This window comes from Marmota flaviventris, chromosome X (assembly GCF_047511675.1).
Source record: "Marmota flaviventris isolate mMarFla1 chromosome X, mMarFla1.hap1, whole genome shotgun sequence".
Classification (NCBI taxonomy): Eukaryota; Metazoa; Chordata; class Mammalia; order Rodentia; family Sciuridae; genus Marmota; species Marmota flaviventris.
In genome coordinates this window covers 71,127,009-71,141,215 of record NC_092518.1, presented here as the reverse complement: position 1 = coordinate 71,141,215, position 14,207 = coordinate 71,127,009, and the positions used below count along the sequence as shown (strand labels likewise).

Below are 14,207 nucleotides of genomic sequence, written 5' to 3'. Positions count from 1 at the left end.
AAATGGTATATATGTTTGTGGTATAGATGAATGGAGGATGGATAGATAGATAGATGCATGTGTAATTTTGAGTGTGATAATTCCTTTGGAAGGGCTCTCAAATATTAACTGTTTTAAGGCTTAAGATCCAGGCCCAAATCTCCATGGGAAGCCAGGAAAGAAGGGAAAAATCCTAAGACAATATAATAAATTCCTTGAGAATTTATCTAAACCCATGAATGGTGTACATTAAGGTAATTGACACAGTGACTGTCTCCTTAGGATTTCCTTTTTCTTTTCTCCTCATGCCCCTGGCCATACCATTTCTGAAGAAAAAAACTCCCAAAACTTCCACCACTCACTCCTTGGAGTCATATAGATATGTTTTATTCCAGGTAGTATTACCTTTCCACTCTTATTATTTCCCACTAAAAAAACTCACCCCCAAATATGACCAGCTAATGGTTAGAATGCCAGACTATTTTATGATGATTTCATCTACAAAAGTGTTGGTATTGTTATGATAAACCTTCGTGGTATGATTTATTTTCCTGCTCTGTATTGATATACAATAAGCTTTAGAAAAGTCAGAGGTCAACACCCCTCTCCCTACATCAACCAAATGATCATATTTCACTTCTTGAATTTTTCTTTAAAGTCACAACCTTCGACCTTCTTAACATTCCTAGGGGCTATAGAGTTTCTGCTGCTTTGCAGGATCAGGTTGCCTCTATAAAGGGTAACTATAATGTTGGAATGTCACAAAATTTGTACAACACACACAACATAATACAGAGTATCCAGAAATTCATAATTAATCTAAATTTAATTTTTAAGCCAATCTTTCCATATATAATACACAAAATTCACTTCAGGAATACAAAATGTTGCAGCCACTCTGGCATTTTCTCAAAGTGTTAAACACAGAATTATCATTTGATCCAGCAATTCCACTCCTAGGAACATACTCATGAGAAATAAATGCATATATCCTCCCCCAAAATATTTGCACATGGCTATTGACACAGTATTATGTACAATGCCCCCAAAGTGGGAACAACTTAAATTTTTATCAACAGATAAATGGATAAGTAAAATTTGGTACATTCAAATGACTTTAATAGTATTGGCATGAAATGGAACTAATTTCTGAGACATGTTGCAATACAGGTGAACTTTGAAAACATTATGCTGTATAAAAGAGGTCATACACAAGAGGTCACATAATGTATGACTTCATTTACATAAGAAATAATACAATGCATTAGTAGATTAGTGGCTTCCTGGGGCTGAAAGTTGGTGGAAAATGGGTAAGACTGATCAAAAAAATCTGGAATTAGACCATGGTAACACTTGTATAATTCTGTGAATGTACTAAAAACACTGAATTGTGCATTTAAATGGAGTGAATTTTATGGTATGTGATACTGCATTAAAACTCACTTTGCATGTCAGAGATCTTTCAAAACTTCAGATAATGGCACAAGTATTATTGAACTTGGGCTCAGTGTATTCATTAGGTTCATTATACGTACAGGTCATATCCATGACTGCAGTATTGTTGATGTCTGAGTACCATAGAACTATAGAGAATTAGGGTTTAGAACAAAAGAGTGATTATTTCCAAGACCCATATACTAGTTTGTCCACTATAAAGTGGAATCCATTAAATATTGGATAATAATGTGCCCAATGCTATGTAAAATTATGTTTATTAAACTGCTTTTTATGAAGACAATAGGAACAATCATGACAGTGCATAATAAACATTATTTTAATTATTTGATACTCAAAATCACATATTATATAAATCAGTCTCTGAAACTTGGCACTGTAATAAGCACATTACTATTTAATTTTGTGAAGTTATCATTAGTTCATGAATCATGAAATTATAAATATACTCTTAACTTATTATAAACTCCATTTGTGAGCACTATATTCCAACTAGCACAAATATGTCAACTCACTATAATAATTTCCTCAAAGGCTTCACAGAAAGGAAATAATATTCTATATATCTTGGCCTACTTCAAGAACTATTCCTTACATTTTTTTCTTTTCTGGTATTTGTTTTATCTGTTCATATGTAGTAGTCTGTAAAAATAAGATATATGTCCTGGAATGTAGTACTAATCAATTTCCAAATACTTTGAAAAGAACAGTATGATGGGGAATACCCAGCATGGCTTCCTAAAGACCAAGCTTTTTTAAGCAAATCTAATCTCCCTTCTGTGAAAAAACAACAGCCTGAGAAACAGAGGTGAAGCAGTAGATATAATTTATTTTGACTTTATCAAGGTTTTTGAGACCTGTCTAAACAATTGGATCATCAATAAACTGTGAAAATCCAAACAGGTCACACACTTAGATAGTGTTCCCAGGAGGTAGGAGGCAGAAAAGGGACATTCAAAGAGTGGTCACCCATGGATTAAAGTTAATTATGGACAATTATACAGCAAAGTCTCCTAGATCTCAAGTGCAGGGAAGACATTTCTATTAGTGCCTGAAAATAGAGCAGATTTTGATCAGGAGACACCAATGTAAAAATTTTGAGGATTTCTTCAGAATCTGAAGTGACAACACAGAGTGGAAGATCCAGTAAGAAATAAACAGGTTGGCTGGTCATGGTGGTGCACACTTGTAATCCCAGCAGCTTGGGAGGCTGAGGCAGAAGGATTGTGAGTTCAAAGTCAACCTCAGCAACAGCAAGGTGCTAAGCAACTCAGGGAGACCCTGTATCTAAATAAAATGCAAAATAGGGCTGGGGATATGGCTTAGTGATCGAGTGCCCCTGAGTTCAATGCCTGGTACCCCCCAAAAAAAGAAAGAAATAGTGTGGACTATAAGAGCTCTAGATTCAAAAGAGTACCCATTAAGTGAAAAGAATAAAAAGAGAAGATGGGGATCAACCAATGAGGTTCAAGAATCACAAAAAAATGATAATTACAACTTAAATCCAATATAATTATACCAAACTCATTCATTATAACTAAGGTATGAAGAGAAAGAGACTTGTTTAAAATTGCAGAACAAAACTGTAATAGAGCTAGGCATCTAGCTTAAATGTTCAAAATCTCAGACACATTCAAGAAGTATAAGACACAGAAAGCAAATTAAATTCAATACAGCTTAGATCCTCCCTTAGAATTGGCATTTAACACTTTGGATTAATAGCCTATCTGAGAGCAAGAGGAAGGTGGAGGCTTTGAAAGAAATACTAGAATGATTACAGGTTGATAAATAAGATCTGTAAGGAAAGAAGACATTATTTTAAATTATTCATTGTGAAGAATAGGTATGCTAAGGCTTAACTCTGAGGTACTTTTATAGAAACTTACCTTAATAACACTGACAAAACAATAAATCCTTAATCTTCTACATGAAGTATTAAGAGTAGACATAATAATTCCTGTTGGAATACATTTTTAAAAGGGTCTTGAAAAATACAATAAGCTCTCCTGGTTTACATTTCTTATAAAGGGGCCAGAGGCACAGAAGTAGAAAAGAACAGCAAAAGTTTACAATTCTAAGAGGAAAACCTAAAAGCAGTTTTTGGTGTCAAGATTTAATAAAAACAAGCGTGACTCATTTGCTTCTCTAGAAACATCTTGCTCCATATCTAATGAGGTGTTTGGATAACAAACAAAAAAGATAATCTTGGAATTTTCTAATTCAAACTTGCAAGTTAATCAACTTCAGTTATTTCCACTGTAAACTATATTTTCTAAAAGACAAAATACTCTACATTTCTAAAAGACAAAAAACACCTGCTCCACAGAAGCTAAATCAACACAAAAGTCAGAATAAGCAGAGACTCAGAGGATAAAGATTTTCATGGTTATCGTCTTAGACTCTCCAGAGGACTTATGGTGCACAGTTCTTCCTGAAATAAGAAACACAGTTAAAAATAACCCATGTATTTCTACATGTAAATGGGTAACCCTCAAAGTTTTTGTCATAGTTTTTAAAAAGGACCTTCTGGTCTATAATTATATTTCCAATTTGACAGCTACAATTATAATCATTCAGGCATCTATTTCCCACAAACTCTCCACAGCCATAACCTTTAGTGATTAATTATAAAGCTACAGGAGCAATAGTACACAGACTAATTTCCTAAAACAATAAAAGACAGAATTTCTCATTTGGAGCTAAATGAAACACGAACAGGTTGTTATTCATGCTGAAATCTTGATGCAGAGTCATGGTGCAGCCATTACAGAAGCTATTAAACAAAACCTTGAATCAAAGAAACTATAGGTCTGTCTTCAAAAGAGAAAATGCTATTCTTGCCTAGAAATCTTCTAACATCTATGTTTGCTTTACCTTTTAAAGCTTAATGTCATTAATTCCATTTTCCTCTCTCTTATCTCTGCTCTTACAGAATCCATCAAAAATTTCAATTTCAATGAAATATGAGGGTATATAAAAACTTCCAAAGGGAGACTTCTTTTCTTCCATTTCAATTTAACACAAGCTTCCTACATTTTCAGGTCAGTGTCCTGTTTATTTTCTTAGATCATAAGAGTTTGGGAACTATGACTACTTTGGTTGTTTTTGTAAAGAACAAAATGAATAATGGTTGATAGTATAACTTCTAGGAATGTGTTTCCTTTTTGCACATTTTCCTGTGGAGTTGAATGTGTAGAACATGATATTTAATACATATTTTGATAAAAACCTATCACAAACAAATAAATGCTAGGACTTCCATAAATAAATGGCAAGAGTCAATGGAAATGGATATTGGAATAAGAAGTTACAAGGAATATGCAGAGAAAATATAATGTGATTCTTTTTAAAATGACAAGATAGGTAAACATATTAACACCAACAGAAATATTTTAGTTGAATATTTTGTATCTTTTTATAGCTGCTATAATTTGCCTTCTGGAGATTTAGCAACTAAACACTGTGATGAAATTGAATAGCAATGCTGTCACAATATGGCATTTAAAACAACATGCACCATCCGAAATTTAAAAGAAGAAAAATCTTTTAAAATTTTTTTCTGGTCACATAGAGCATAATGAAAATGGCTTATAAAAGCCAAAATTTTCTCAGGTAAAATGTCCATATGGCCACAAATAAATGAAGTGAACAGAGACCATTCATTTCTGTCTTTAGTTGTGCCTTATAGAAACAAAAGCTTCCCATGAGGGAAACAAAGGGAAATATTCACTCAGCACAATTTCAGAGCTGGGATTTAAGTCATCAAGCTTACATTTAAAATGAAAGCAAAATTTTAAAACATTTAATTGCTTGGAATATTTGTAGGTCTAACAGAAATTTTATAACTTGATTATTGGAGACAGTTTTAGAAATCTAGTGAAACATTTGTTTACTATACCTCCCTTAATGAAAAAAAGAATATCAAAAAAGAAAAAAAAAAACTATCAGAGATATCGTCAAAACCATAATATCCAGAATACTCTTTAGACTAAATCATGAATAGAAAATTGGTCATACCAAATTAAGGACAAGTCCTTTTACCAGCCGCATCTCCATGTCTAGAATTATTGATTGAGATGTAATACCAAAGAAAGAAACTATGTACCTTAGATTATACTAGAAAATCAATTCAAACATTAAAGAAATAATGTTAAACAAAAAGACCAAGAGAATATGTCTCAGTGCTAGCTCTTTCCTTACCTAGCTACTTGATGACCCAATTTCTTATCCTACAAGTATCATCTGTGGGATAAGGCTTAATTATTTCAAGTCACTAAGACATCCCAAATTCAAATTTAGAAATCTTTGTCAATAACACTGTAAACAACGGGAGCTCTAGAGTTGACCTAAGAATGTTTATTAAAACTTACTAATAATCAAACACAACAATTTCCTCAAACAATATCTTAGACACAATATGAGAGATTCTGAAAACCACAATTTGGAAATGGTTACCTAGGGGAATAGTCCTATCTATTTAAAACATCATTTAAAGCCATCCATTTTCTGAGTTTCACTTTAACATCATCTCCTACTCAAATACCTCACCCTATACATGAATATTTTTCTGATTTATTTAGAAATTTCTTCTCTCTTTATATTCTCATAGTACTTTATTTATCTTGTTGCTTTTGTCACATTTTATCTCAGAGTATATTTTATACATTAATTCATTTTTATTTTCATGTTTTATTAGTTCTTTATAGTTGTATATAACCTTTAGGTTCATTTGACATAAACATATATGCATGAAATATAATTTGCTCCACTGAAGTGCCCTATACTTCCTCTTCCCTCCCCTCCTCCTTCCCCCTGTTCTCCTTTCAGTATTGTATTTGATTTCCTTCAATTTAATTACAGTTTTTAACTGGTATTTTAGAGCTACACATAAAGGTGAAATTCACTGTGGTATATTCATATTTGTACATTTGTAGGGGTGGAGTACCTGGGATTGAACCCAGGGGTGCTTAACCACTGAACCTCATTCCCACCCCTTTTTATTTAGATGCAGGGTCCGGCTAAGTTGATTAGGGAACTGCTAAGTTGCTGAGACTGGCCTTGAACTTGTGATCCTCTTGCCTCAGCCTATTGAGTTGCTGGAATTACAGGCATGTGCCACCACACCTGGATATATGTATATTTTTGTCTCTTTCCTTAGATTGTACACATTTGAAATCCAGTGAGTCTTGTCTTCTGTCCTCAGAGTACCAACATATTGCCTTATTGCTGTTTAACTATTGTACATTGTGTATACTTAATAAATATGAATTATTTAGATAAGAATGGAATAAGAAACATAGGGTGAAGCTGCAATAATAGGGCAGGCTTTAGCACACAGAAAGTACATTGATTGACTAGCACTGTACAAATCAGAATTCAATTCCACTGCAACAAATCAATGGAGATAATGGAATGTTTCTGAAATAAGATTGTGATCTCTAATCATTTTCTAGATTCAGTGTACAAGTTATCAATAGGGTTAAGTATCTTCTGAAGCAATTGTTTGTAATCAACGTATATATATTTCTTCTTCCTTCCTAATTCCACTTCTCCCCCACCCCTCAAAAAAGGATAGTCACCTTTTTAGGATCCCTGAATATACTTACCTGTGTTAGAATTAAGATCATCAGGCTCTGATTCAGTCCCATTTTGGCTTCCATTTCCCTGAAGTGTGTTCATAGCCATGAGTTTCATCTTCTGCAGTTTCATTGCTTCAGCCATTGCTGCAGCAGTTATACCTAAAACCAGAATCATCCCATTTAAAATTGGGACCATTTCTTAATGTAACTGAAAGCTGAATACATTTATTTAGTAGGACTATGCTGTACAATACAAGCCAAAAGTAAAATCAATGTTGAAATTATGAATATTTTAATAAGGTAATTTTCAAAATATAATTCATTTATATTACAATGGACAGCATTAAAATTTACAAAAGAGGATAAGTATGGGTCTGATCTCCAATTCAAGACACAGAAAAACAGAGATAAGTAAAATGCCATTGTTTGAAATATTCTAAGGCTTTTGATAATGCTTTCTAGTATCTGCCTAGAACTCTGGACTTTTGTTTTAAACAGAATTCAGTATGCATTAATTTTCATTAAAGCATTAATTTTCACTTAATGAAAACAACAAAATTAATTAGTTTAAAACAATATTATCAGAGAAAGTACCCTGAAATGCTGCAAGGAACCCTTTCTACAATACATTCTTCTTGACACTTCTGCTAAAGGATAGAATGTCTAGCCTAGGAGACTCAGCCTAGAGCAGGGAAGAAGGAAGCATTCATGTAGGTCTTTCACCCTCTTACATACCTCATACTTATAAAATGAGGAACCAAATAAGTGAAAAAAATGGCTTGTCATCATTATGATCAGTCCCTGTGGTATAATTATATTATTTTTTATTATATGGAAGTTATTTTAAAAATCCACTTATTATTATGAAGGAAGAATGGAAATAGAGAAAAGGTATGATATATGTTTGAAATTCTTTCTCCTAGAAAGTCTATATCAGGCAGTACCACAAAAATATATAAGGGGACAAGTAGTAAAAAGAGTAGATGAACCCATACTCCAACTATGCCCTCCAAAGTGTCTGGTGAATTCAACTTGTTTTTTTTTTTTGTTTGTTTGTTTTTTTTAGATATACTCCAAATTCTCAACCATCTATTAGTAAATTATTATACTAGGACAAAAGGAGAAAAAAATGGCAGATTTTTAAAATAGTATTTCAGTGTTCTGCAAGATCTATTCTACCATGTAAAATGCATGTCCAAGAAATATGGAGAATATCAGTTGTTGCAAAACAAAATGTAATTGTCACTAGAAGATCCTGATTCTAAGAGGCAGAGTAAATCCCTACGAAAAGCATAAATAAAAGCAGATTCAGCCTAGTACACCTATCTCTGAATGTTCTGGAGAATAATACAGTTTTAATTTGTCGCTCCATACTCTACCCTGCAAAAAATTTTTTCAATGAATCAAAATATTCACCACATGGTTTGTCTCTAAATTATGGCAAAAAATGATTTGAAAGAAAATTGCTTTAGTTTATAAACTGATGACATACATGTGTACATTCTCTACAATCCCAGAGGTTTTATTGCCATATTTAATTTACCTTTACTGAATTCCTCCAAATGACCTCTCCTGGCCTCAAGAGTAATTCTGGGCAGAAAATAATGATGTCAATGATTTAATCAAAGGGAACCTTCCCAGGAAAAACAGGGCTGAGTAAATCTTAATGAAAAATGTATCAGAAAAATTTTTAGAATTTGTATAAACTCCTCAGAATTGAATTCTGACAATAATTAATTAATATTTATTTCACTATTTCTATTGTAAATATGAATTTCTGTAAACAATAAGTGGCTTCTACTTGATAAAAAATAACAGTTGACAAAATTTAAACTTCTTGTAGACAAGGAGTTCCAAACAAAATAAGTGTCTTAATACACTCAAATTAAGAAAATTAATGAACAAGAGTCCCCACATACTTTTAATTTACAGAAAAGATAGCAAATATTAATATGTATATATTTTTGTAAGCAAATTCTATTTTATAATATTGAAAAAAAGTCAGTGAGCAATATTAATAAGGTAATATTAAGGTATAAAGAATCATATTATCACACAAAAAATTTAGGAGCTATCTAGTTCAATTTTTTTGTATTGCAGATAAGGAAACTAAATCTTCCAGTGATCTCATGGGTCATTTATTTAGGGGAAGAGATGGAGTAAAAGTCCATTTCTTAAACAAGCTTGTTAAAGTGCTAAAGAAGCTCTAAAATTATTTAATGAAAACCTCTGAATGACAAAATTCACGTGACACATATAGTTGTATATTGTTAGTTATCTTTCTGTATCTCCTTACTTGATTCAAAGTATAGAGACCTAGTTTATAACTTCTATATTTTATATTGCCTCATGTCTATAGTGCAGTGAGTTTTATGAAATCCTTAAATTCTGTTTGTTAAGTCTTCAATGCAGTGCCTGAATATCTATGTTTTTAGATAAATACACAATCAAGCACAGTGAAGCAATAGAAAATATGTAATGGGTTTCTTTGATGTTCTCACAGAAATTTGATCTTTTATTCAACTGATGAGTTATGTTATGGGCCAGGTTATATGGGCAATGACCAAACAGACTCCATTTTACCATGAGACTCTATATTAAGTAAGAAATGCTTCTCCCATGGGAAAGCCCTGCCTCTGTACCCATTAATAGTTACCTATCATAACATACTTGGCAACACAAAATAGTAATTCTTATACAATGTAAAATTGTTCTCTTTGGTTTCCATTTTTCTTGGGCGATGTGCCTTGTCAGAGGTTGATTATTTAAATATTAGTAACCATTCTCTAACATATACTGAACTAAGGTCATTTTGAGCCACTTCCCTTCTGCTTGCTTGCTTCTATGCCAACCTAGAAAGTCTCCTGGGAAATACCAATGTACCCATTGCATTGTCTCGCTAACTGCCCAATTCAGCTTCTGTACCTGCTTGCTTGCAGCTATGTCAACACAGATGTGGTTTTTGCCTTTAAATATCCTAAAATGCTCAGGCTCGGGGCAGTTCCTTGCAGAGATAGTTATGGATCCTGTGGGGAGAAGTCAATAGCCAGCTGGCTAAATAAACACTCTTTGGTTTGGACAAAACTGAGACTTTATGTGTTTTCTGAGAGACCTGCCCCACAACAAGTTATATTCTTATTTTCAGGGTCTCTCTTGGTGTACCACTGAAGGATTTAAAAGAAAAAAATCAGCATCTCTCCACAAGTTCTCAAAATGCATCCTTGAGAGTATATAAAGACAATAATTGTTAAAGCTAAATTTGTGAGTTATTTAGTTAAATTTTACTTGGGATCCAAGATATCAGCTTGGATTGAAAACTAGAAAATCGTAAGTGTAATGAGAATGAAAAGATGCTTTTAAAAGTGAAGTTACATAATTATAGGTAAATATCTAGACATACATCTTTGATTCTGAAAATAATGCTTATTTTATATTATGTTCAAAGCATATATATTTAAATTAATAAAATAGATTTGAAAAGACAGAGATTCAGTGTTATTGAAGAAACACATTTTTCACTTTCAAATATTTGAACATTTACTTCTGTAACCTTAGTACCTTCCATTCTTGTTCATCAAATTTTTTATTGGATTAAATTCTAGCTACTGTAATTATTTAGCATGTGAAAGTGCACAGCTTTTAAGGTACTCCATATTTTTCCTTTTGTAATTAACATTTATTAAATTATTGGATTTACTGTTTCTTATTAAAACACTTTATTGAGGCATGACTGACATTAAAAAAAGCTATAAATATACAATGTATGCAATTTGATGTTAGGTGTTCCCCAAAAGCTCATGTGTAAATCAAGGCTAAAAAGTGTTTAGAGGTGAAATAACTGGGTTATGAGAGTTTTGACCTAATCAGTGCATTATTACCCTGATAGGGTTTAACTGGGTGGTGACTATAGGCAGGTAGTGTGTGGCTAGAGGAGGTGGATCCTTGGGTGGTGCCTTTGGGGTTTATATTTGTTGTGATGAGGAGAGCTCTCTGTTTCTCTCTTCTTCTGGGTGGCCATGCCCTAAGCTGTTTGTCTCTGTCACACTATTCCACCATGATGTTCTGCCTCATCTTAGGCCCTAGGTAATGGAGTAAGCCACCTATGGACTGAGAGTTCTGAAACTGTGAGCCACAAAATAAACTTCTCCTCTTCTAATTGTTCTTACTAGGTCTTTTTAGTCACAGTGGCGAAAAAGCTGACTAAAACAGATGACTTTGGAGGTAAGTACAAACCCAATGAAACTATCAGTACAATCTATGCCATAAACCTATCATTTATCTCAATAATATTCCTCTCATGCACTGTATTATTTTTCATGAATGTTAAGAACACTTAATATAAGATCTATTTTTAGAAAAATTTAAAGTATGCAAAACTTTGTATTTTGACTAATAGGTTCCTGTTTCCTCTCCCCCCTGGGTCATGACAATGTCTATTTTGTTCACCAGTTCTATGAGTCTCAATATTTTAGAATCATCAGGTAAGTGATATACTGCAATATTTGTTCCTTTGTATCTTCACTTTAGTATAACATCTTCCAGGTTTATCCATGTTTTAATAAATGGTAACATTTCCTTCTTTTTTAAGGATGAATAACTTTCCATTGTATGATACACACACACACACACACACACACACACACACGCACCACTTTTGTGTACATTTAGGTTGCCTCTGTCTTGGCTATTATGAATAATACTATAGATGAAATAGAAATTAAGATATATATTTAATATCTTAATGTTGACTCCTTTAGATATATACTCAGAATTGGGATTGTTGGATCATATGGTAGATCTATTTTTACTATCTGAGGAACCTACATACTCTTCCCCTAGTGGATGCACCAATTTAAATTTTCAGCAATAGTGTGCAAGAGTTCACATTTCTCCACATCCTTGTCTACTCTTATTTTTAAAATAAATAATAGATATCCTAACAGATATGAGGTGATAGTTCATTGTGATTTTGACTTGTATTTCCCTGAGGTTATTGATATTGAACATGTTTTCATAATACGTGTATGTCTTCTTATGTATTATCCCTTTATCTGATTCATAGTCTAAAAATATTTTCTCCTATTCTATAGGGTGCATTTTCACTATGTTGATTCTTTTCTCTTCAGAAGCCATTTAGTTGATGTAGTCATGCTTGTGTGTTTTGTTTTTGTTGCCTGTGCTTTTGGTATCATTTGAAAGAAATGATGGCCAAGCCCAATGTCAAGAAGAATTTTCCCTATATTTTCTGCTAGAAGTTACTCTTTCAGGTTTTATGTTTAATTCATTTTTAGATTATTTTTGTGTTTGGTGATAATTAGGGTCAGATTTCCTTCTGCTTCTGTATATCCTGTTTGGTCCAAAACAAGTTTGTGAATGAATAATCTTTCCTCACTTTGTATTTTTCCACACCCTTTTCTTAACCTAAAATTCAGTGTAAAAGTATGAAAAAAGTCCCACATATCATAATTGTGTATATATGATTTTCTGCTATTGTTTTGAAGTATATAAGGTCCTACTTCAGGATTACAATATTGAGAAAAGTACTAAAGAGTGAGAATTTCATTTAATAGCAAAACCAGCTTCTGGATTTTATAGGTAAAAACTCTCAGGTCCACAGAAGAAAAGTGAGAGAGGGGCTTAAGATAACAGCCAATCAGTAGTAGGGTTAAAAAGGGAACTCATGTCTTATGACTTTTCACCTATGTGCTTTGTCCACTAATCCACACATTCATAATTTTGATTTTAACTTTTTAAAAAAATACTCTAAAATGGGGGCTGGAGTTGTGGCTCAGCGGTAAAGCATTCACCTATCATGTGGGAGGCCCTGGGTTTGATCCTCAGCACCACATAAAAATTAAGTAAAGGTATTGTGTCCAACTACAACTAAAACAAAACATTAAAAAAAAAAAAACTCTGAAATGGATCACTGCCCTATGAGTCATTGAAAAGAAAAAAGCAGCAATTGTGTCACATAAATGTTATGTACCTCCATTTATTCATATACAAAATTAAGGAATTGGACTTCATTGTCCTTAAGTTCCTTCAAATATTACATGGAAATTTCCTTTGCATTGTATAGTTCTTTGAAACACCTGCAGTATTTTTCTTTTATTATTCATGCATGTTCTTAAAAAAATTTCTTGTACTCCTTTCTCAATAGTAAACAAGCATTAGACTTACAATTTCATGTGATGTGTAGTCCTTACACTAGAAGTATGGGGGGAATCTATGAATTCCAATAATATTTACAGGGAGAAATTAGTAAGTTTGGGTCCTCAGCAGTGAACTGAACAAAAAGTGAGGCAAATTTAGCATTTCCTAATTGGTTATACTGTGTCCATCCCTTCACATTAGTTTAAAAGCTTTTCTGTCAAAACTGTGAACAAGTAAATTAACTAAAGCAGAACTAGGAGTAATCAAATCTTGAGGTTTTCAATTAATTAAATGAAACGGCAAGTCAGTTCACTGCAATATGGTTTTATACTTAAAAACAACATTTAATTAAATTAAGAGACAAGGCATTCCAATTAATAATATCCTCCCCAAAATGAAAAGCAGTTTAGACCTGCCACATTATTTCAGTCTACCCGTCAAGTACCCTGTGTTGGCTTGTTTGTTATTTGAATTCAAAGCTACTTTGGGTCAAGTATGATGTACTACAATATGAATAATGAAACATCTGGTGATATGAAATGTTAATGTGATATACTACATTGAATCTAGTGGTAACAGTTTTGAAATTCCCTATAAATCAATTGGCAAAATATAAGTTTTTCCAAGCAGAGGTAGTATTCAGGTTTATTTTCAGGAGATCTTAATGCTCTGAACTGTATTCAGAAAAATACCTGGACTCTAAAAGATTCAGAATGCAACTAAGGTGAAATCTATAGGATCTAAGAGTAAAATAAATAAATAAACAGAGAAGCTACATATAAGTACTTACAGTACAATATTACAATAGTTCTTAAGATTGGCATTCAGGGATAAGTACAACATAAAAAATTACTTAGTTCAATGCTATGGCTGTGAGGTAAAGGTTGACAAAATACAATTTGGGAAGTTCTTACAACCTAGATAGCTGCTGTTTACATAGCCAAAGATATTTTGAAAACTTGCTTGAATTACACATAGATATTAAGAAAGAAGACAACACATCTGTACCAAAGTTCACCTTGCCCTATAAAGACAACAGAC

At 32.7% G+C, this 14,207-nt stretch overlaps 1 protein-coding gene across 1 annotated transcript in view; it reads right to left on the bottom strand.

The window, feature by feature from the left end:
• The window catches only part of Dach2 (dachshund family transcription factor 2), a 497,550-nt gene that overhangs the window by 167,455 nt on the left and 315,888 nt on the right, over window positions 1–14,207 (bottom strand). Inside the window, exon 4 of the mRNA XM_027932544.2 lies at window positions 7,041–7,172. Coding sequence (XP_027788345.1) covers window positions 7,041–7,172 — 132 coding nt within the window. The remainder of the gene's footprint in view (window positions 1–7,040; window positions 7,173–14,207) is intronic.